Source organism: Trypanosoma melophagium (assembly GCF_022059095.1).
Source record: "Trypanosoma melophagium isolate St. Kilda chromosome Unknown ctg20segment0, whole genome shotgun sequence".
Taxonomy (NCBI): Eukaryota; Euglenozoa; class Kinetoplastea; order Trypanosomatida; family Trypanosomatidae; genus Trypanosoma; species Trypanosoma melophagium.
The window spans coordinates 1-21459 of NW_027125150.1; the positions used below are offsets into that span (position 1 = coordinate 1).

The following is a 21459-nucleotide window of genomic DNA, read 5'->3' on the forward strand; positions in this document are numbered from 1 at the left end:
TAACACCACAAGGACATGCAGCACCCGTTGCAACGACAGCCTTTGATGCAACAGTGATGTCGTTCTATTCTTCTCACTCACCCATCGAGGCCGTGTTCCAGATGCCCCAGAATGCTCAGAGGGCATCACGTTGTGTGTGTCGTTACGCACGTAGTACGCTTCTTGCACGTCACAAGACTGCAGCTGCATTGATTGTACTCTTCCTGTGTTCACCAGCTCCATTATGCTGCTTGGTTTGTTTGATTACTTCTTGGTGGTGGTTTGCTTGAGGCTATTCTGTGGAGAAAGGAAAAGACGGAAAGCAGTCAAGAGGTGAATTGCACTGCAAATACAGATGAAGGACGCTACTATAGTAGCAATAAAAAAAATTAACTCTCTCAATCCTTAATAGCACCTATAAACCGGGAAACAATAAAAAAAAAACATAATCCTCCAATGGTCCCTGTCGTACCCACAAGATGAATGCCGTACAAGAGTCTCAAATCAATACAACAACACCTTGTCAATTTTTTTTTAGATTACTATGATTTATTTTTTATATCCATTGTTAGTGCCTCTCTAAGTGATTTTAATTATCACAATGTTGTCACATAACTATTAATTTGTTAAAAAAAAATAAACTCGTCGGTGTGGCTTACGTATAATGCGGCAAAACAATAAGGGAATATACACATCGGTGCATCCATAGGATTTGCCCACACACATACAAGCACAGATACACTATCACTAAGGAAAAACCTCTCACATCTATAGAAAATAAATCAAACCCCAATATAAGATACATGAGTAATTGACCTCAAGTCGATCTCAAGAGGTGCTGCAGACACAAAAATCAACCACACCAAATGAACACCCAAATATATGTGAAGAGAGCTCGAATGTGGACAGTGCTGCAAAATCTTTTCACAACTGAGCACAATTATAGCACACACACACACACACACAAACATAAATAAAATATCACAACAACAAGATAGAGAGAGAGAGAGTTGTTGGTTGCCCTACCTTTCCATGGTATTTACCACAAAGCAACACACTATGCACCGTAAGAGAGGCATCACCCCTACAAGTCTCCATACCTCATTCTCTCTTCATCACACACATACACAAATTTATACAGTCCAAGTACTCTGCAAGTGGTGGTTTGAGGAATTACCCATGTGAACAAGAAGGGGATTGCAACACCAAGGATATCGTTAGCCAGCACCACCAGTCCCTCACTCTCCATTGCTCATTACAACTACTCATGAAAAGAAACCACATACAGGAAAGGAAAAAGATACCCAAAACAGTTAAATAACACTGTAAAGAACAAACACACGGAATGCGGCCACACCAATGAAAGAGGATAATAAAAAGGGTACTTCAAATAGAGAAGCATACGGGTCTCTGTGCTCACCACACTCCACCATCCCCCAAAATAGTCCTCAGTGTTAACAACTGTATACCCTACCACAAAGTGACGAAAAATATACACAGCACAGACAGCAAGGACCTTACCAGAATGACCCAGTTCCCACAGAGAACACAGCAATCAAAAATCAACGCTTAAACCACACAAATTTCCATGTAAAGGTTTTGTCCATCTATTATTAGTCAGCAAATAATAATACGAAGAAGAATAAAAAAAAGGAAGAAAAATCTCATGCCAACAGAGACACCAAAGAATGAAAAAATGGTTATTTTGAGATCATAACAATGACACATAAGTGTGCAGCACTTTGCAAAGGAAACGAAAATTATTCATACCGATGTAATAACCCCAATAATAGAAGAAAAAAAAAATGGACCAAAATACAAATTAAAAAACCTTCCATACACAAGAGAAATATAAATATAATTAAAGAGACTCTTGTGTTACATGTCACTACAGAACGGCAATCGCACAAAGAAACACAGACTGAGTGTAAAAAAATGTTTTTTTCTCCCAGCGTACAGAAAAAGAAATGTTAATTTAATATCATCCCATCAAATTTTTATCCGTTCACACATCATTCACACACAGTGCGGCCTTCGTCCTGCTCATTGACTCCTCTACTCCACCCGCACTATGAAAAGGTGAGGTCAACAAATTAAGCATCGTTTGTGGGAAAATAAAGGGAGATTAGGAATCCGAATCCCTGGACTCCATACATTGTAGCAAATAGTTAATTTTTCCAGAATAAAAAACTCTCAGTTTTTTTTTTTTTACCACAAAGAAGAAAAAAAAGTTAATTAAAGAGAGAAGGTCCACACTATGGATAGCAATTTTTGTTTACTGATAAAACCAAGCCCAATAGGAAAGCATACTCATTTGGTTTCACACACGTATTTATGGGAAAGCTGTTGCAAGATACCATAACCCCAACAGCAGCAGTTGCACTCCATATCCATATACACGAACAGTGCCATCGGTAGTGCTGTCTTGTTGAGTGTTATCATTCTTGACGGTACTTGATATATCGACCTCCTGTAAAATGTGTTCCTACTCCTTGTGTAGTGTCAGGAGCCAGTACATCGGTTTCTGTAAGCATTCTCCCTTCGGGTGCATTTTTTTTTTTTTTTGTTTAACTGATGTTTCTCTGATTGCTCTTCCGTGATAATGGAATACTGATTCTCTTGAGTTTGTCCTGGTTCAGTAACTGACGGATCACTTACTATGTGAGGACCTGAAGTAGTGTCATCAGCAGCTCTGGATCTTCGAGTCCTTACACGTTGTGCAGCGTTCCACAAATTCACTGGCCTTCCACCCCGCGCATCCTGTTTCACCTTGGCTCGCTGAGGTGCTGAAGTGCTGAAGGACTGCTGGCGGCAAGGGTCTGTAGAGAACCTGTCGCTGTTCCCTGCTCTCAATTTCTATTATTGCGATGTCGTGGAACATTAATACCCATCCTGCTGGTGTTCAGTGTACCAATTTCACCCCGAAGGAGCACGCGGTTGTATAGCAAAACGTCTCTTACTGTTATTTTAACATGTCCCATGTTTTTCATGCTGGACGCACTCTCACCTTCGTTGTATTCACCAAAGTAGAAGTGGGATATCACTTCGGATTCTTCTCTTTTTGAGTAATATGGTACACTTAAACGAGTACCGATGATATGCACAAAACCCTTGCCGTTTTTAAATGTCAATACCACAGAATACGTTTTGCACACTTCCCATTGGGGTATTTTGGTGTTATATAACTCATTCCTGTATTGTGCGCCCCATGCCGTGTCATTGTTGTACGACACTCCCAGAAGAATATTGGGATCAGGACTTTTACGTCCTTTATTGTGCGAAACTCTACTGGTCCTGTGACTTGCAGGAGCCACAACCTTAAGTCTTACACCCAACAAAGGGGTACTTTCCTCAGGCACCGCGTGTATAGTCACCGTCGCCGCAAGAGTAAAGATATAGTTTGCAAAGTAATACTGGTTCGCCAGCCCGCTTGTGCTCAGAGGCCATATTGCTCCTTCACCAAGACCTATGAACGTCAAATCACCAGAAGGTGCCTTGATAGGTGCACCTTTAATAACAGCATTCACACAGAGGTATTCATCGTTCCATTTATCCTCATCGATGCTTCCAGACAAATAACTCACCAGACCAGTAGTGGGAATACGACAGTTAACAAGAGATGTACATGCTTCATCATCACAGCAGCGGCTCCTGGATACCATATTGTCCCGCTTAGTCCACGTTTTTAACACCCCTTTGATCTTCTTCATCGCTGGCTTCAGATCGACAAAAAGAACCTTCTTCTTGTCTTTCTGTTCCCCAGTCTAGTACAGACAGTACAGTTCGTCATGGTTAAACATTAGGGTGCTGGTGCTGATTTTTATATCCTTAGCTATCAAACCAACGTAATAAATATGTCTGTTGTCAGTAAGCCACAGATGAAGTTCCTTGTCTGTTCCGTTCGCCACAGACTGCGCAAAAAGGATGTCATCCTTTCCATCGATCGTTGCGGTAATAAAGTTATTTGGACTTCTATACTCAGTATTTGGAACGGAGGGAGGTGGAATGGGGTTGACCCACACACGGGAGAGTGTACTGGTAGACTCTTTCCATGTCTTTCCCAAATCGGTGGACTCGTACACTCTGTAGTAAACGCTGGTATCTTGGGCAAACACCATCAACTTATCATCTTCCCAGTCAAGAAGAGCGGGATTATAGGTACCCATGTCAGGAAGAGGTCGACCAATAGCCCACCCTTCATCTTCATATTTGCTGACCACAACGGTTGAAATGACCTCTGTACTCTTCGTAATAAATTGCAGAGGAAACACAAAACCATAGTTTTTCATTCTCAAAATTGCTGTAGTCGTGTCAAAAGGGAATCCCACAACTGTTGCTGTTCCACTCATAAAAGGAAACGTAACATTCAAAGGAGTGTAGCTCAACCAGTACCTTTCAGTTTCATCGTTAAGACTCTGCACCTTCAGAATGCGCAGAGTACATTTTTCACCTTTCTCTGACGCAAACTTAGGTGAGTCTTTTTTGGGGACTGCTGCGCAGTCGCTTTCCACGAAAGCTACCATAAGGCTTAAGTCTCCAAAGTTTTTTATTGTAATCGAGCGCATAAGGGCTGAACCACTTCTTATGGGACTCTCCTCACTTTTGTCAGAAATTCGATGAATTCACCCTGGTCTGCAGACCCGGGGCAGCAAATTGCAGCGTCAATTGACACCAGTTCTCCATTTTCAAACTCTACAAGATGAGAGCCACGAAATCTACGGGGTGATTCTCGTTTGGGCTGCACAGAAGATCGCCGTGGTAATAGTAATTTTTGTGATTCATTATATGACACATTATATTTCACTCTCATTCGCAAAGTGGAACCCGTCGCTGAGAACAGCTCTTCAGGACTTTCACCAATACGGCTGGTTGCAGTTTCTTGCCGAACATTGCCCTGAGCATACCCACTGATACAGCACACCAGCAAGAGGAGCAATACAACAAATAAAGAACGGTACGTGTTGTATTTCACTCCTGCTCTTCTTATTTCTCCCTTATTCCTCTCCTCAGTCCTTCTTTCTTTCTTACGGGCTTCTCTTTCTTCTCTTCAGACCAAAGAAGTTATTGAATACGTGTAGTGAATGCCAAGAAGTACTTGTTTGTGTGTGTGTGTGTTACTGATGGTGATTTACTTTCAAGGCTTTCAATTGCAAAGTAGCGTTTGTAGCTCGGTCTGGAATTGCACAAAAGTTTGGAAATGGTTAAGAAAAAAAAGAAAGCAAAAAGAATTGTCTGAACAAAGAAGAGAGTAAACAAAGATGTTCACCGTGAACAAGTCTAAGTGCACTACCAAAAAAAAAAAAAAAGAATTCCAGATGAGAAATAATTACTTGGAGCAGCAACGTGTGGATATATATGTATATCTACACTGATAAAGTATCAAAAACATTTGAGAGAAAGAAAAAAAAAATTAAATTGTGATTCGTCACAAGATATTCTTTAAGTGTATTGTACTTTGTCCAATGGTATTTTTTTTTTTTCGTTTTTCTTCCTGTCGTATACATCTCATCTCTCTGCCCTCTCTCGCTTTATGCCCTTGAACAATCCACAGTCGCAATAGCAGTCGTTTCCCGTGTGTTCACGTCCCTGGGTAACAACAAAAAAAAGATTAAAATCATTAGGGTTTTCGTACGTTACATCGGCATGTTTATGAATTTAAGGGTATACATACACGGCGATAACATGACTCCCACCCTCTCCTACAATATATGATTCCATACTGTGAAATTTACCATAATAAAAAAAGATCACTTTTCCCCATGTATACAGTTGCAGAGTCTCACTGCAGGATTTTTGGTGAGTTGACAAACATCCGAGCGCATTAACGTACTACACTATTATCTATCCCAACCTATCATCCATGGCACAATATTCAAGAGATGAGAAGCAATAATAATAATAATAATAATAATAATAATAATAATAATAATAATAATAATAATAAAAGTTGTGAGATCTGGAACCATGCCAAATGGAATTTGTTTGCTTTCCACCAGTGGAGCAATACAAACCTCTACCCTACACAGACAGCGAAAGCAGAATAATAATAATAATAATAAAACTTTTCTCCAACGCTTCAGTAAACCCCTATTTGCAGACAAAAGAAACGCATAAAATCACCGGAAAAAAAACAATCAGAGATTGGATGGTTTTCGCTAGAGAGCTCATATACCTTTGCCAAGACAAAACACGGCGAAAATAATAATTTGCCATGACGTTACAAGAAGCAATGATGCAATCAAAGTGAAAAAATCAACACCAAGAAATGCAGGGGATATGCAAAAGAGAAAAAAAATCATTTTCTTTTTTTCCGGAGTAATCAATAAACAAGGACATTGCATTACACCCACCATGGTCTCTTCATAAAAAAGAGAAAGGGTTGTAAGGAATGGGTGTCTGGAAGAAGGGGTTTAAAAGCACATAAACGCCCTCTGTAAATAAACTACACAGCAAGTGCAAAAACCCCGTACACACTTTCAGAAAGGAAAAAAAAAAACAGTTCGTTATCAGCCCTGATACCAGGGGTGAAAAACTACCCACTCTCCAAGAACGCTCTTCCTTCTCAAGTTCACAGGCAGACACACACAAACAAACACAGACGCATAGATACAACGTGCAATTTCAACAGGATCGTCAAAAATCAGGTAAAGAGAAAGCAATGCTACTACTAATACTACTACTTCTACCACCAAAGATATAAAAATACAAACAACAAAAAAAAACATCTCTTTACTTATATTTTTATTCATAGAAATCTAAAGACGCACAGCTGCACATCAAATGACGATCTCCATAAGCGCCATCGACCCGTCCTACAGCTGGCCAGTACTTTTCAATATATGAATAAGAAGAAGGGAATGCTGCCATTTGTCTACTGTATGGTCTATCCCAGTTTTCAGATGTCACACACTTTGCAGTGTGTGGTGCATTTTTTAGAACGTTATTTTTTGTACACTGTTCGCCTTTTTCAATAGCTGCAATTTCACCACGGATAGAAATAAGAGCCTCTGCTAAGCGATCTAGCTCTCGCTTAGATTCGGATTCTGTAGGCTCAATCATAAGTGTTCCCGCTACTGGAAATGCTAAAGTAGGGGAGTGAAACCCATAATCCATTAGTCGTTTTGCAACATCCTCAGCTTCAATATGAGCAGTTTTTTTAAACTGTCGTAAATCAAGAATAAACTCATGAGCACAAAAATCTTGTTCACCAAGGAAAAGAATTGGGTAGTGGTTCTCAAGGCGTTTTTTAAGGTAGTTGGCGTTTAGAATAGCATACTCAGTGCATGTCTTAAGTCCATTTGAACCAAGCATTAACATAAGCATATATGAAATAGTTAGAATAGATGCTGAACCATATGCTGCCTGTGAAACTTGTCCGAATGGCTGTGAACCACCAATTTTTTGATTAAAGACAGAATTAGGCAAAAAAGGAGCAAGATGTTGACGAACTGCAATAGGACCCATTCCTGGTCCACCACCACCATGGGGAATAGAAAAAGTCTTATGAAGATTAATATGACAGACGTCACCTCCAATAAACCCAGGCCCAGTATAACCAACCATGGCATTAAAATTTGCACCATCAATATAACATTGTCCTCCATAGTAGTGTACCATAGATGTTATATTAAGAATATCCTTCTCAAACAATCCATATGTACTTGGATATGTTATCATAATACAAGAAAGTTCCTTTGAGTGTTTTTGGCATAAAGCTTCTAAGTTTTTAATGTCTATTCTACCATCAGGGAGACAGTTTACCTTGACAACTGTCATTCCTGCCAAAACAGCCGAAGCTGGATTGGTTCCATGTGCACTTTCAGGTATGAGACAAACATGGCGATAACCCTCCTTCTTAGAGAGATGATACGCCCGAATCACGCGAAGCCCAGCGTATTCACCTTGAGCCCCACTATTTGGTTGAAGTGAGACAGCATCTAAACCTGTAATTTCTCTTAATTTATGTTCAAGATCTAAACAAAGGGCGCTATATCCTCTTGCCTGATCCATTGGTGCAAGAGGATGAACATTGGTAAATTCAGACCAAGATAATGGAAACATAGCTGCAGCTGGATTAAGTTTCATGGTACAAGATCCTAAAGGAATGCAACCGTGTGTTAATCCATAGTCTTTTCGTTGTAGACGATGAATATACCGCATAAGCTCAATTTCACTTTTGTATTTTTGAAAAGTTGAATGTTTCAAAAAAACAGATTTTCGTACGAGTTCTAATGGTATAGCTGTTTTTTGCTCTGCAATTTTTAATAGAGCAGTTATCACGGGTAATTTTAAACCTGCAGCTTCTAAAAGTGAGACAATATGTCCTCCTGTTGTCGCTTCGTCTACAGATACAGAAACTGTACCAGCACTATAATCAAGAAAGATATTAATACCCTTTTCTACACAACGTGTCACATAATCCTCTGGTGTTATTCCTCTTAAATTTATAGTAATAGTATCAAAAAAGGCCCCATTTACTACTGAATGTCCTACAGATTCCATTCCAACGGAAAGAATCTTTACCTTGGTATGAATTTCATTTGCAATCTCTTTAAGACCCTCTGGACCGTGATAAATAGCATAAAAGGCATTTACAGTTGCCAGTAAAGCTTGTGATGTACAAATATTGGATGTTGCTCGTTCACGCTTAATGTGTTGTTCCCTAGTTTGAATTGCCATACGTACAGATGGATCACCAGCGGAGTCTTTACTCACACCAATAATACGTCCTGGAATTAATCGTTTTAATTCTTCCCTCACGGCGAAAAAGGCTGCATGAGGTCCTCCATAACCTAAAGGAACACCAAAACGTTGTGCAGAACCGAGAACTACATCTGCCCCCATTTCCCCTGGAGGTTTAAGAATAAGTAAAGACATTAAATCAGTTCCACAACAAGTAATAATACCTTTTTTTTTAGCAGTTTCAAATAGTGGTGAAAAATCATGAAGCATTCCCATGGTATCTGGAGTCTGTACTAGAATTCCAAAGAGTGATGAATCATCCCAATCGATCATATTTGTATCTCCGACAATAACTTTTATTTTAAGAGGTTCTGCCCTAGATTTTACCATTTCTATACAAGATGGAAAAACATCTTTAGAAACGAAAAAAGTATATCGTTTTCGTTGAAAATGTTGAAAAGCAAGATACATTGCCTCAGAGCATGCAGTGGCCTGATCCAAAAGTGATGCATTAGCCATATCCATCTTTGTTAAATCAATTATAACAGTCTGAAAAATTAAAAGAGACTCCAGACGGCCTTGAGATATCTCAGCTTGATAAGGAGTGTAGGGAGTATACCATCCAGGATTTTCAATAATATTTCGAAGTATCACTGGTGGAGTAATGGACTCATAGTATCCTTGTCCAATCATACTCTTCAGTACCTTATTACGCGCACCAAGAGAGCGCAAAAGCGCCAAGGCATCTTTTTCACTCATAGCGGTGGACTCCTTTAGTGGCGGTCGCAAGACATTCACTGGAACAGCAGCTGTCATTAACTCTGATAGGCTCTCTTTGCCAATCGTGCGAAGCATAGACATTGTATCAGCTGTAGTTGGGCCAATATGGCGATTAATATAGCTGTCTGTAGCAGTCCATCGAACAAATGTCGATAGTGTTAGTGCACTACGAAGAAAAGAACGGTACATTGAGAGAACTAACCCTCCTAGTAGATGAGATTTAGAAAAAAAAATTAGAGAGAAAAAAAAACCTTAATAATAACTTACATGGTCATACCCATTGGTAGAAAAATTATATAATACACAGACATATATATATATATATATATATATATAATATAACCCCTTCATGATTATTAAATTTCACCAACTGAAGCAATTTTTTCAAGTAGGGTATTCCATAAAGTACGCATGATGAAGTGCTTCTGTGGCGTTTATACGCCTGAGAGGGTCCAAACATATCAATCTCTGAAGCAGTTCCAACGCCGAAGTCGATGCTTCTGGAAAAAATCCCCTCAATGAACGCGGATTTCTCTTTTCAAAGTGAACTTTCCCCCAGTCAGGAAGATGAACTGCAGTTGGCCAGGAGGATGCCGTTGGGGTTCCCAACACCTCAAATATTTTTGATAATTGTCGAATGTCTCCATCTCCAGCAAAAAAAGCCCCACCGTAACCCCGAAGAAGTTCTGCAAAAACACAACCTACCGACCACATATCAATTTCTGGTCCATAACGTCTTTGACCAAGCAATAATTCCGGAGCTCTATACCATCTTGATACCACTTCATGCGTCATGGATTCATCCATATCCCAAATTCGACTTAGACCAAAATCACCAAGGCGCAAAACACCATCCTTGGTTAAAAAACAATTATACGGCTTTATATCACGATGTAAAATACCTTCCTTATGCATGTACGCAACGGCAGAAAGTAACATTCTTAAAAGTTTCTTGGCATTCTGAGAGGGAAGAGGATTGCTTGCACTTCTTCCTGATAGCATCGTGCCCAAATCTGTCATGCAACGTTCCATTACCAATGCCATAGCGCAACCACATGGTAATACATCGTGTGTATGAACAATGTAAGGATGCTTTAATCGCATAGCGACAAGTAGTTCTCTGGCTACAGGGTGAGGAATGCCTTCATCAAGTCGAGAAAGATTAATCAATTTAATCGCAACAGGTGTCCCTGATTCTTTCATCAAAGCTGCACGAACAACGCCAAAGCGACCCTTTCCTATTGGAGGTCCAAGGATAAACTGATCCATAAAAGCACCTTTTCCTCCTCTTGTTATCCTACCTTAGTTCCTTTTTGCGGCACTCTACCATACACCCTCCCCAAGACCATTCTAAAATGAGAAAAAAATAGGCAAGAATGAAGCAGATTTTCATAAATGACATAAAGTAGGAGAGGTAATGAGTAGAACAAAATAAAAATCCTTTTTTCCTTTTTCTTGGTGAATATTCTCCCATTTCCCAAACACACCTTTACTTTGATTTGATTTGTTTTTGATTTTTATTCATGACCCTCAGCTACTTTGAAAACCTTCTCGCCTCTAGAACCTCTGTCTTGGCTATTTTTTCAGCACCCGACTCAGTTGAGAGAAGTTTTGCCCGAGCGAACATACTTATTTTACCCTTTTTAGGAACCTCATGACTTGTCTTACCTGGTTGGATCACCTCAGATGAAATTCGAGATGCCACACTTTCAAGTTGAGTTTCCTCTTTAATCGTTGCGAGATTAACATGACTTATCACATCTATGGGAAAATGCTGCTCCATGGCAACGTTACTGGAGGAAAGAAGATCATCCACACTTATGAGTAGCGCCTCCACATCGGCTGAAGTATCATCACCTCCATTAACACTCGTTGTACACAATTGAGGAATACCTGCAACACGAGACTCCACAGACACTTCTTCAACAAGAGCAGAGTGACTAAGGGAACTCTTCTTCCTTAGAAGTTCACTACGTAGCGCATCTGTAACGGCACTTGAGCTTCTCTTTAAAACCGTACGAGGCAAGAGAGGAATCGGGGCCCTTCTACGCAATTTAGATGGCAAGACAGAGACTGGTGCTATTGAGCTATTCGTTTGGTACGTTCGTATATCTGCGTAACCTTCGAGAGGAGCCGTATTTTCTTTGCGACTCCACATGTTATCATATCTCTGGCGCTTTCCCCCCGAGTGCGAGAACGGTGTAACATTTTCATCATCAATGCTATTATTATTATTATTATTATTATTATTATTATTATTATCGGCATTGTCTTGATCACTATCCTCCGCTTCTTCTTCCTGAAAAACAAATCTTTGATGCCGTGCCAATTCATCAGGGAGAGAAGTTGATGCAAGTGCCTCGTCAGTACTCTTGTCGTAAGAAATACTATCATATTTATTAGTCTCCTTGCGCGCCTTTTTGAATTCCTTTAAAAATCGAGAAACGTCCATTTCTTTTTATCAAATTAAATATCCACTTTTTTTTGTTTTGGTAATTGAGATGAGAGAAAGAAAGAATAAACAGAGCGAGAAAGAGAGAGATAGCAAGCTCAAGTGAAATATCTTTTCCAAAAATCGACTTCTTAGCTAGAGTCCATTTATTTGTTCTCTTTTCCTTTCTCCTTTTCTACAACACTGTAGGTTGGGCAAAGTAATCAGTATTTCACTCATGGAAAGGTTAAAGTAATACGACACACGCAATATTAAAGGAGAAATTTCATTCTCTACATTTCGCTATGCGAGAGCAAAGGCAACGCGGCAGCCCTGACAATATGACCCGCACGAGAAATTGTAAGAAGAAAATAATAATAATAATAATAATAATAATAATAATAATAATAGCAATAAAGAAAAAAGTCAAGGGAGACCTAAGGGCGTCTGAAAAACACTGACGGAAAAGAGCTAAAGAAAAAAAAAGGCAGTACAAGAGCAACACCGGCAAGTAACACAGAAAATTTATTCGTTAATCAAGAACAACGGCTTTGTCGACCAATATAAGCAAAGAAGTGAGAAAACACAATTCATATGAAAAGACACACGCAAATTAATACTAACCCTAATACTATATATATATATATATATATATATATATATATATATATATAGTATTAGTATCCCATGATGAGAATTAACAAGAATAGTACCAGAAGTAGTGATATCATTATAATACTACTGCTCCATACAATCTACACTACTCTCGACACCATGCTCAGTACAAAAGAAATACCGAATGGGAGCTTCATCCCTGGCTTTCATCATTTCTAAAGGAGAGAGTGTAGAAAGGACCAGATGTTTACACTGAGACAGCACATCAATGGCATCAGTGTTATCGTCAATCACAATTGTCTCGCTGAAAAACTTGAGCTTTTCTAATAAAATATCTCGGTCAACATCTGTAAAACTCTTAAAAGGTCCCCTCTCCAGTCGAAGGTAGAAATCCACTAGACGTCTCGCAAGCATTATCATGCTCTCTTCCTCAGATACCGTAATACAAATGACTTGATACCTCGTTGGTGACACAAATAAAAGGACATTCGCAACATCTGAGTCTTCAGAGTTTCTAAGATTTTCTTGTAAAGATGTTATAAACGAAATACTCGTAGTACATTGTCCATCATCAACTGACGAATATACACCAGCAATAGCAGCGGAAACATCCTCACTACTAGACGTAGTGTCAGTATCACAATATTCATTATAGTAAGCTTCTTCCCTATTACCACTCTCTACCACAACTAATTTTGTAGAATTTGCGACAGTTTCAGTAGAGTATGTTAAATGAGAAACCTCATCACTGATACCATGTAAATTATATTCAAGAGACTCTGTATTCATCTTTGACTGCTTTTGGGATTTTGCTAGTTCATTTAACAATGGCGTTGAAAGTATTGAATGGCACGTGCCACAAATACGTTGCGGTTTTTTTGTCGCTAGTTGAGGTAGTTGCACAAAGATTTTGGAGCAGGAAGCGCAGAAAATGCCTCCGCAGTAACGACAGTGGTGACGTCTACAACTAAAGGAAAATGTTATGTCACATTTTTCACATGAAAAAATCTTTCCATCAGACTTCCATTCGCCCAACACGGAACGCCTGGTAAACATGTGCTGTGCGAAAATCTTTTTTTGTTTAATGTTAATATATTACATACAAGAAGAGAAGAAAAAAGGAAAAAAAACAAACAAACATGCAAAAGAAATATAAGCAAGCAAAACCCCCACTAGTACTTTTATTTTCTTTAGACACAATTAAAATAAAGTTTCTCTCTTATACTCTCTCCTTTCCTTTCCTTAGTTCCTTCTTTTTTTTTACATAAAATGATTCTCACTACTTATAATGGCGTCCCATCCAAAGCTTTCGGAGGTTCCTTTTCATTTCCCATCCTTTGTATGGAGAGCTGAGGTAACCAAGAAATATCTGCATTATATGTCACTGAAACCTCGTCGGTGTCACTTTCACTCATTGAATCATCCGCTAATGGTCCGTTTAACTTCAAAGGCAGACCAGTATAAGATGACTCTTGTGGCAGTAAATGACTCCCAGTAGTATAATCTGTATTACGCATAGCTTCCATTTTTCCTCCACCAATAAATGTACGCTGCGACGTTGGTATAGTGCCAAAAGACTCATACCCCAGCACAAGATTTTCTCTATGAACAGTGTCATGAGATCGCTTAGAAACATCAAAGGTTTCCAACATGAGAAATGGCTGTACAAAATCCGCAAGAATCACTGCAGAGGGTTCACTATAATCAGTTTTAATGTAGGTAGCGTACTCTTTACTAGCTGCTTTGGAGAGATTAAGTGCAAACTCAGGGAGTCGTTCCATGTGGTACTCCTTGGAGAGAAAAACAAATGGATTACGTAAGGGATTCACCTCAAAGGAAGATGTCATTAAAAACAAATTTGGTATTGGGGAAAGTCGGTTGGAATGGGCAGGGGTAACAGTCAGACGTTCCTCCACAACACTGACAGCCTCAAGCAAACCCTCTTGACGACTGTTTAGTGCAGATGAATCACCTACTTGGGCCGATCGTCTTGTGCGAAGTTTCGTCAGTCGTCTCTTTGCACGATTATCGCATAGAAGCATTCTAAATAATGCAAGCAATGGTGATAAAATAACTGCACGCCCCTCTAAACCTGTTGTTTCCACTTTAACCTGCACTGGTGCTCCCACGTCGCGAATATGTGGTCTACAAGTCACAAAACTCCTCCATTCTGCTTTACGTCTCTCTGTACCCTCCATATGTTTTTGAAGTTGTTTTGTACTCGTGAACTTCGCCCGACGTTGAATAATCGACTCAAGTTCTTCAGACGTTGGCGGTGCTATTCCTTTGCGAAGAACGGTTTTAACTCGCTGCTGTTTTTCAATCATCTCCTGCTGAGAAATTTTGTGGAGGAAACTCGTACGCCTCACAAGTTCTCCATTATCAAAGGTATCATAATCATTTACCACAGCTTCATCTAAACTGCTACTCATACCTATGACTTTCTCCAGTACAGATAAGAGAAGAAAAAAAGGTAATAAGGGATCATTACAGTGATATGGAATATAAAACGAAAAAAAAAGATGCCTGAAAAAGGAAACAGTTCAAAAAGAATAAAACATAGTTAGTAGGAGGATATCAAAAATAAGAAAAAAATAGCAAAGACGAAACTCCTTGTTACAACAACACCGAGAACAACAGGAAAACATATACAATAAAACGAGAGTGTCAAAATCCGTGACCAGCCATCCATAACATTGGAGCAGAATCACTAACAAACAATACACGTGAACTAGGCCAATTCTTTATAATGTTAGATCGTAGTGCCTTAACTAACCAATCAGATGCTACTCCACCACCTGTTATCAGGAACACTTTACACACGAATGAGCGCTGTGTATGTGGGTTACAGAGAAGCACAGACTCCTCAATAAGCATCATAATCCAATCAGCCACTGCAGGTGATGGAATATGCAACTTAAAATACGTTGAATTCAAAAGGGTCTCTTGTAAATCAACTGCCTCTTCTGCAGCTTGTAGAAAAAGTTGTTGTATACCACTTCCAATAGTAATGGCCTCCACAACAGGTGTACCAAACATTACTGGAACTACACGGGTAGCCTGGTTTCCAATGTCAACCACACACCCATTCTCCAATGACCCGTAAAGGTTTAACATCCAAGAATGTTGATCCACAATACTGCAATGTCCCTGAAATGTAGTGGAGGTAAGCCATCGCAGCACATATTGCGAAAATATGGGATTTTCATCAGCGCTTACCAGCAACTTAACATTTTTTTGTGTCCCCATGAATCTTGAAGCACAACTTAAAACAAGTAAGAAAGAATCCAGTTCCTCCATGGATGTTCCTGGGTTCAAACGCTCCTTAAGTATCTGAACACCTTTCGGTGTTTCAAAGATCCGTTTTCCAGCCCGATCCCCTGCAAAGTACACCTTTGTCAGACGACTTCCAATGTCAAGTGCTACATCAGCCATACGTCACAAGGCATGCACTTTATGAAAGACAAAAAACATACGGAGCAAAAAACGAAAAAAAGAAGTATTTGAGAAAGCAGTAAAAGAAAAAAAACAACAGTAAATAAAAATAGCAATAATAATAATAATTATTATTATTATTATTATTATTATTATTAATTATCCTCTTAGAATATCGCATCTATTATTTTTATATCCCTTTTCGTTGAGTTTAGTCTCAAATATAATTTTACGTTTTTACTACTTTGTGAACAGCTGCACAAGTTATGAAAAAAAGAAAACAGATGCGTCACGTTTAAATGTGGTTGGGCTTAGCAAGAAGAAGTAGAAGTTGTTTTTTTCTTCTTTGTAGATGCACTTGTCCCACTTGTCCCGGTTGTTAGAGGCAGTTCATTAAACATGGGAAGGGCAGAGCTAAGGGCCACCTTATTCGTCTTCACCTTTACTTGTGGTGGAATGTGATTTTTGAGTATTTCACGTTCCTTCCGCCGGCGACCATGAATGCTATCCACGAGAACACGCTCCATTTCGGAAGGCTTCTGCCGCCTGGACTTCTTCCGCTTTACGCGCTGCTTCCCTCTTCTACCTGGCATTCTTTCAAAACTCCCAACAAAACTATTTTATCCTTTTTTTTTAAGGGAACAATAAATAATAATAATAATAATAATAAAATGAAGAGAAAATAAAATACAAACGTATAGATACAGGGATAAGCATGGACCATATAAACGGTGAGTTATTAGTATTCTCTGAGAACAGTACATTCTTCCCAGTTCCCACCAAAAAAAGCAGAATAAGAATTCACACATAAGAAATACAGAAAAAAAAAATACATTTAAAGAGTAAAAAGGGTAATAATACCCAGAAAACCAAGTAACACATATACGTATCTACGCAACAAGAAGCACATATGCACTTCTAGAAAAAAAACATATATATATATATATATATATATATATATATATATATATATATATATAAAGACATATATTGCACATTATATGCATAAATAAAGATTAAATTTGCAGATAGTGATGATTTGTGTCTGTGTGTATCAGATTTTATCTTACTCTCTTTAACTCATACTGGGATCATGTCTGCAATACCAGGTGTTGTCTCATCAGAGCATTTCCAGTCTATTCGAATAGGATGAAGTCGATCAAAGAGAACGTATCGCTTGGGGTCAAGCGCTATAACCTTGAGAATGCGAATATAGTTTACTGTGTTTAACGTTCGAAAGCTACGTGATTCACCCAGAACCTTAAAGGCATCGCTGTTAAGTCTAGGATTACGTTTAGAAGAATCAGGGGGTCCTGCCAAAGAGAGCAACAATTGCTGAAATTCCACAAAGGCCTCAAAACGAACCAAATCTCTTGCCTTATCAGCATTCATATATGAATTTATAAAGTCTTTAGAGACTAACCGAAGTTCCCCTGCTAGCATTAATTTGCTGAAACCAAGTTGTTGATGCAACTCATTTGAGTATTGCACAACTTGCCATGAATAATAATGTGACGAAAAGAAACGAACAAAATCTGACCAGTTTTTAAAACGTCTCATACCACTTGCATAAAATGGTAATTCTCGTACAAGATTTTGGACATGTGAAGAAGCAAGTGAACCACAAAAATCATCATTGTCAAGAATAGCCATTACGTGATTCACGAGAAGTACCTCCGCTGGCCACGCAGCCTCCACACCAACAGGAACAGCAGTGTCAAGAGAGAAACGCAGTTGTATGGCCTCTGGCACATCATCCACCAAGAAAGCTGATGTCACGGGATATATGGAAGACAATAATGGTCCAAGGTAGTGTGACTCAGAAGGTGGTAATAAAACGTGTGCAACCATTCGTCCTCTTTCATTTTCGCCAAAACTATCTTCTTGAAGATGCATCACAAATTGTAGTTCATAAAGCCCATTATAGCGACGCGCCTTACGACGTATGGCAGTCGTTTTAAGATGTACATCCATCACTACGTCAGAAGCTGGATTGTCTCCACGAGAGAAATAAATCCCTTCACATAGTTCATGATTGACAAATAAGACAACTGAGTGCTGCGTTGTGAGAAGAGGGTTAGGAAACATTGCAATGATGTAAGACAACACAACAAAGCAATGACAATCCAAAGAAAATAACAATAAATAAAAAACGCACTTTTGCGTAAAAAGCAATAAAACAAAAAGTATAAACCCCCCCAAAAAAATAAATAAACCTCAAAAATAAACCTAACAGAGAAGGGGAAAAAAAAATAAAGACGAAGAAAAACAAAATAAGATAATAAAGAGCAGACCAATATAACTAGCCCTTTCAAAGTTCTACGTAAACTATATTTAAGAAATGTCTAGATAAGAATATATGTACATGTATATTACAATGTATTACGAGGGGACCTTGTTTATATTGCTCCAAAATATTTTCATTCTACCAAGGTCTGTTCTTGTCCTTAAAACTAAAGAGGAAAATATCATTGCGAAAAAGATTCCCCCAACAAAACCCCAATTTCGCAACTCTATTGCGTTAGGTTCCCTTTTTTCCACGAACTTAGGACCAATATATTCATCATAAGTGCATTTGATAAGATAAGGAATACCAAGACAACTCACAGGTACACGCTTAGAAGCAGGGATATAGCACTTCGGCATAGCAAGACTAAGCGCCGCAAAACTTGCGAATGCACCATTTGAGGTGGCGGCGCAGTCGAAACGCGTATTTATCTTGGTACTACTTAGTTGAGCACTGAATAGATAAGCAAAACTACTAAAAAACCCTGCTCCTGCGTAGAGTAGCAAACCGTTTTTCCACCCAATAACATCCACAATGGGTTTAACCAGCAACCATGATGCACATGTATTCAAGAACGCATCAGAAGTCTTGTGAACGTATACACACGAAAGTGGATTAGGAAAAAAAGAAGAGGATTTGGTTAAAAACACATCTCTCATTACCATGGGCTTTGAGCTGCGCAGCATTACAGAATTATCAGCGTAGCTATCTTTATGATAAAGAAGAAAAAGCGTCTGGTCACTTGTAAGAGTCATCGCGAAAAAAATTGAAGCATTGCTTCCCAACGTATGAGTTGCCATCGGAAAAAGGACTACTTTTTTGCACTTATTAAACAACATCAGTTAAAGTAGAGAAAATGAAAGTAAATAATCAAAAAAAGAAAAGAAAAGAAAAGAAAGAAAACAAGAATAAAAAAATTTTTTTGAAGACCAAAGAAAAGCAACACAAAAAAAACTTTAACAAGACAAATGAGAATAATATATTATACTGCAGGATTTTACATACAAATGAAGAAATACCTCAACATATATACACACCATTGCATATTATGCTTCCTTCACGCGCGTAACACCCAGCTCCACCTAATCTCACCCTCTCCTTTCCGTCGCTAATAATTCTGCAGATAATCTCAAAATACTACAGACACACAGAAAAAGTAACGTTCTATCAAGTCATATAAAAAGAGGGTATTTCCAAACTTCTTCGTTCAGAATACCAATAGAAAAAAAAAAGAGAAAAGGTGTTGAAACCCCCGTTTTTTTTTTTTTTTTATATTCCTCTAACTTTTCTTTCCTTCGTTTCAACGTCGGTCTTCTGCCTTATTTAATTAATTACAGCGCAGCCACAGCGGTGATTGAACTTTCAAAAATAAAATAAGAAAAAGGAAATGATGACAAAAGAGGGAGCCAAGGAATAAATAAAGCAGAAAAAAACAAGCGAGAGAGAGGATCAGGGTAAGTGTGAGAATAAGAGTAAGAAAGACAAGCCAACGTTTGTCCTCCATCCCTACAATCATACCATTAGTTCATTTTCTCTTATACAACTCAAGTACATTTTCCCTCCGTTGTACCTAATAATAATAATAATAATAATAATAATAATAATAATAATAACAATAATAAACCATTCCACTACTCTCTCTCTCTCTTCCCTCCATTAAATTTTGCTAACTGTGAGTCGTGGGTTGTAGACCATCATCTGCTCCTGCAACATATGTCGATCAGCGCGGAATCGCATGAGGGTCAAAATAGGCGTAGTGCGGAAGGCCCCGTTATCGGCTGCATGAATGGATGTAACGCCATCGAGTCCCACCGCGTCGCACACCGCCGCCACTTCCACCACCTTCGCCCCAACGATATCGGCAAGGCGCAGCGCAGATATCACCGTGCGGCCAGCACCAACAAAGTCATCCACCACTAACAGACGCGCGTTGCTATCAATACTGCCATGACGGATCGACTGAGAGGGTGGTAGTACCTTCATTCGCTGGCTTTCACGGACAAATGAGGATGGGAATCGCTTTGTCTCTCGCACAAGTACAAGTGGAAGGCCAAGTTCCACCGCCAGCGGGGCGCCAATAAGGTATCCACGAGACTCCACAGCAAGAACGTGTGTAGGGCCGGCTTCATCCATAGAGCGGTAGCGCTGCGCGAGACATTGAATTACTTTTCGAAATAATATGGGTTTCTCCGTTACACTGCTCACGTCAAAAAGACGAGTGACATTTCGCTCAGTCGAGGGCGCAATCTCGCTGAAAACATTCGCATATAGCTCTCTTGATAGAGGATGGGACTCATCAAGCACAAAATGATTGGGTGCACATTGAGAAAATGTCATTGTAACTGTCTATCACGCCAAAGAAATACAGAAAAAGAAAAGAAAGGGAAAAAAAATTCAATTAAACACCAATACAAAACAGAGAAAAACATAAGGATGTCCTTCATTAACCCGTACCAAAAACCAGTCAAAGAAAATAAGAAATACAAATAATAAAGGAAAACAACTTCAAGAAATAGTAGAACACCTCAAACCATTCACAACAATGTATTTTAAAAAATCCCATCTTTATTATTTTCCCATTTTAAGGGGAAATATATGGGGGAAAGGAAACAAAGGCCACTGGGGGGATCCACCCTAAAAGAAAAAAAAATTGCATTTGCAGGTTTATCACCGCAGAACAAACGCCCACTATCGTTTTGTAGAGGGAAGAACAAATTAAAATCTATTCATTTGAAGGTCTTTTTTTCTTTCATTCGTCTTCTGCAAAATGGGTTGATATTCGTGTTGTAACATAAATGGACGATGTGAGACCTGATGTACTCACACAAACACTGACGGTTTCACGTCGGACCTACTAGTAGCTGAAGGTCTCTTGTTATTGCGGGTTCCCCTCTGTCCATCGTGGAAGTTTCTGCCGTGAATGGATAAGGAGGAGAGGCCAAGATGAATTTAGAACTCCTGCTATACTCCACATTGAACCTTGTCACGGTCCTTTTTCTCACCCATGTTGCATGACGAATAGCGCTGGGTTCCTCTTTATTTTTTTCACTGAAACGTTCGTTAACTTTAACCATCACTTGTTATCGACAATATTAATTAAACTTTGACACTGCAACACTTCTGTCGCAGCAAGAATAGCAAAACAGTCATATTCTCATTAATACAGATTTTATGAAAAACCTGTCAGTTGATTTCTCCCTCGATAGTACGGGTCTTTACTGAACTCCAGGACCATGACAAGAAGATCTGC

At 39.0% G+C, this 21459-nt stretch overlaps 13 protein-coding genes across 13 annotated transcripts; all 13 read right to left on the bottom strand.

Annotated features, from left to right (window-relative positions):
* Window positions 1–6: 6 nt before the first annotated feature.
* Window positions 7–222, bottom strand: LSM04_008457 (uncharacterized protein; the record flags this gene model as incomplete). The annotated part of the gene is made up of 1 exon (XM_067331215.1): window positions 7–222. A coding segment is annotated over one exon (216 nt), but the record flags the coding sequence as incomplete, so codon positions are not given.
* A 2606-nt stretch (window positions 223–2828) lies between these two features.
* On the bottom strand, window positions 2829–4544 carry LSM04_005724 (Sialidase; the record flags this gene model as incomplete). The annotated part of the gene is made up of 2 exons (XM_067331216.1): window positions 2829–3627; window positions 4093–4544. The coding sequence occupies 2 exons, from the start codon at window positions 4542–4544 to the stop codon at window positions 2829–2831; spliced, it is 1251 nt and encodes a 416-aa protein (XP_067192179.1).
* A 17-nt stretch (window positions 4545–4561) lies between these two features.
* On the bottom strand, window positions 4562–4789 carry LSM04_005294 (uncharacterized protein; the record flags this gene model as incomplete). The annotated part of the gene is made up of 1 exon (XM_067331217.1): window positions 4562–4789. One exon carries the CDS (start codon window positions 4787–4789, stop codon window positions 4562–4564), a length of 228 nt encoding a protein of 75 aa, XP_067192165.1.
* Window positions 4790–6720: 1931 nt separating this feature from the next.
* LSM04_003841 (Glycine cleavage system P protein) lies at window positions 6721–9630 on the bottom strand (the record flags this gene model as incomplete). Its single annotated transcript, XM_067331218.1, has 1 exon — window positions 6721–9630. The coding sequence occupies one exon, from the start codon at window positions 9628–9630 to the stop codon at window positions 6721–6723; it is 2910 nt and encodes a 969-aa protein (XP_067192140.1).
* A 195-nt stretch (window positions 9631–9825) lies between these two features.
* Window positions 9826–10710, bottom strand: LSM04_005534 (Protein kinase domain; the record flags this gene model as incomplete). Its single annotated transcript, XM_067331219.1, has 1 exon — window positions 9826–10710. One exon carries the CDS (start codon window positions 10708–10710, stop codon window positions 9826–9828), a length of 885 nt encoding a protein of 294 aa, XP_067192175.1.
* A 265-nt stretch (window positions 10711–10975) lies between these two features.
* LSM04_007741 (uncharacterized protein) lies at window positions 10976–11893 on the bottom strand (the record flags this gene model as incomplete). Its single annotated transcript, XM_067331220.1, has 1 exon — window positions 10976–11893. The coding sequence occupies one exon, from the start codon at window positions 11891–11893 to the stop codon at window positions 10976–10978; it is 918 nt and encodes a 305-aa protein (XP_067192229.1).
* A 717-nt stretch (window positions 11894–12610) lies between these two features.
* On the bottom strand, window positions 12611–13543 carry LSM04_001207 (FYVE zinc finger; the record flags this gene model as incomplete). The annotated part of the gene is made up of 1 exon (XM_067331222.1): window positions 12611–13543. The coding sequence occupies one exon, from the start codon at window positions 13541–13543 to the stop codon at window positions 12611–12613; it is 933 nt and encodes a 310-aa protein (XP_067192083.1).
* A 227-nt stretch (window positions 13544–13770) lies between these two features.
* On the bottom strand, window positions 13771–14919 carry LSM04_007075 (uncharacterized protein; the record flags this gene model as incomplete). The annotated part of the gene is made up of 1 exon (XM_067331223.1): window positions 13771–14919. The coding sequence occupies one exon, from the start codon at window positions 14917–14919 to the stop codon at window positions 13771–13773; it is 1149 nt and encodes a 382-aa protein (XP_067192212.1).
* Window positions 14920–15154: 235 nt separating this feature from the next.
* Window positions 15155–15922, bottom strand: LSM04_002755 (uncharacterized protein; the record flags this gene model as incomplete). Its single annotated transcript, XM_067331224.1, has 1 exon — window positions 15155–15922. One exon carries the CDS (start codon window positions 15920–15922, stop codon window positions 15155–15157), a length of 768 nt encoding a protein of 255 aa, XP_067192116.1.
* A 311-nt stretch (window positions 15923–16233) lies between these two features.
* On the bottom strand, window positions 16234–16515 carry LSM04_008692 (uncharacterized protein; the record flags this gene model as incomplete). Its single annotated transcript, XM_067331225.1, has 1 exon — window positions 16234–16515. The coding sequence occupies one exon, from the start codon at window positions 16513–16515 to the stop codon at window positions 16234–16236; it is 282 nt and encodes a 93-aa protein (XP_067192250.1).
* Window positions 16516–17002: 487 nt separating this feature from the next.
* LSM04_000869 (uncharacterized protein) lies at window positions 17003–18010 on the bottom strand (the record flags this gene model as incomplete). The annotated part of the gene is made up of 1 exon (XM_067331226.1): window positions 17003–18010. The coding sequence occupies one exon, from the start codon at window positions 18008–18010 to the stop codon at window positions 17003–17005; it is 1008 nt and encodes a 335-aa protein (XP_067192068.1).
* A 294-nt stretch (window positions 18011–18304) lies between these two features.
* LSM04_002697 (uncharacterized protein) lies at window positions 18305–19009 on the bottom strand (the record flags this gene model as incomplete). The annotated part of the gene is made up of 1 exon (XM_067331227.1): window positions 18305–19009. The coding sequence occupies one exon, from the start codon at window positions 19007–19009 to the stop codon at window positions 18305–18307; it is 705 nt and encodes a 234-aa protein (XP_067192113.1).
* An 856-nt stretch (window positions 19010–19865) lies between these two features.
* LSM04_007783 (Phosphoribosyltransferase domain) lies at window positions 19866–20546 on the bottom strand (the record flags this gene model as incomplete). The annotated part of the gene is made up of 1 exon (XM_067331228.1): window positions 19866–20546. One exon carries the CDS (start codon window positions 20544–20546, stop codon window positions 19866–19868), a length of 681 nt encoding a protein of 226 aa, XP_067192233.1.
* Between the last annotated feature and the right edge of the window lie 913 nt (window positions 20547–21459).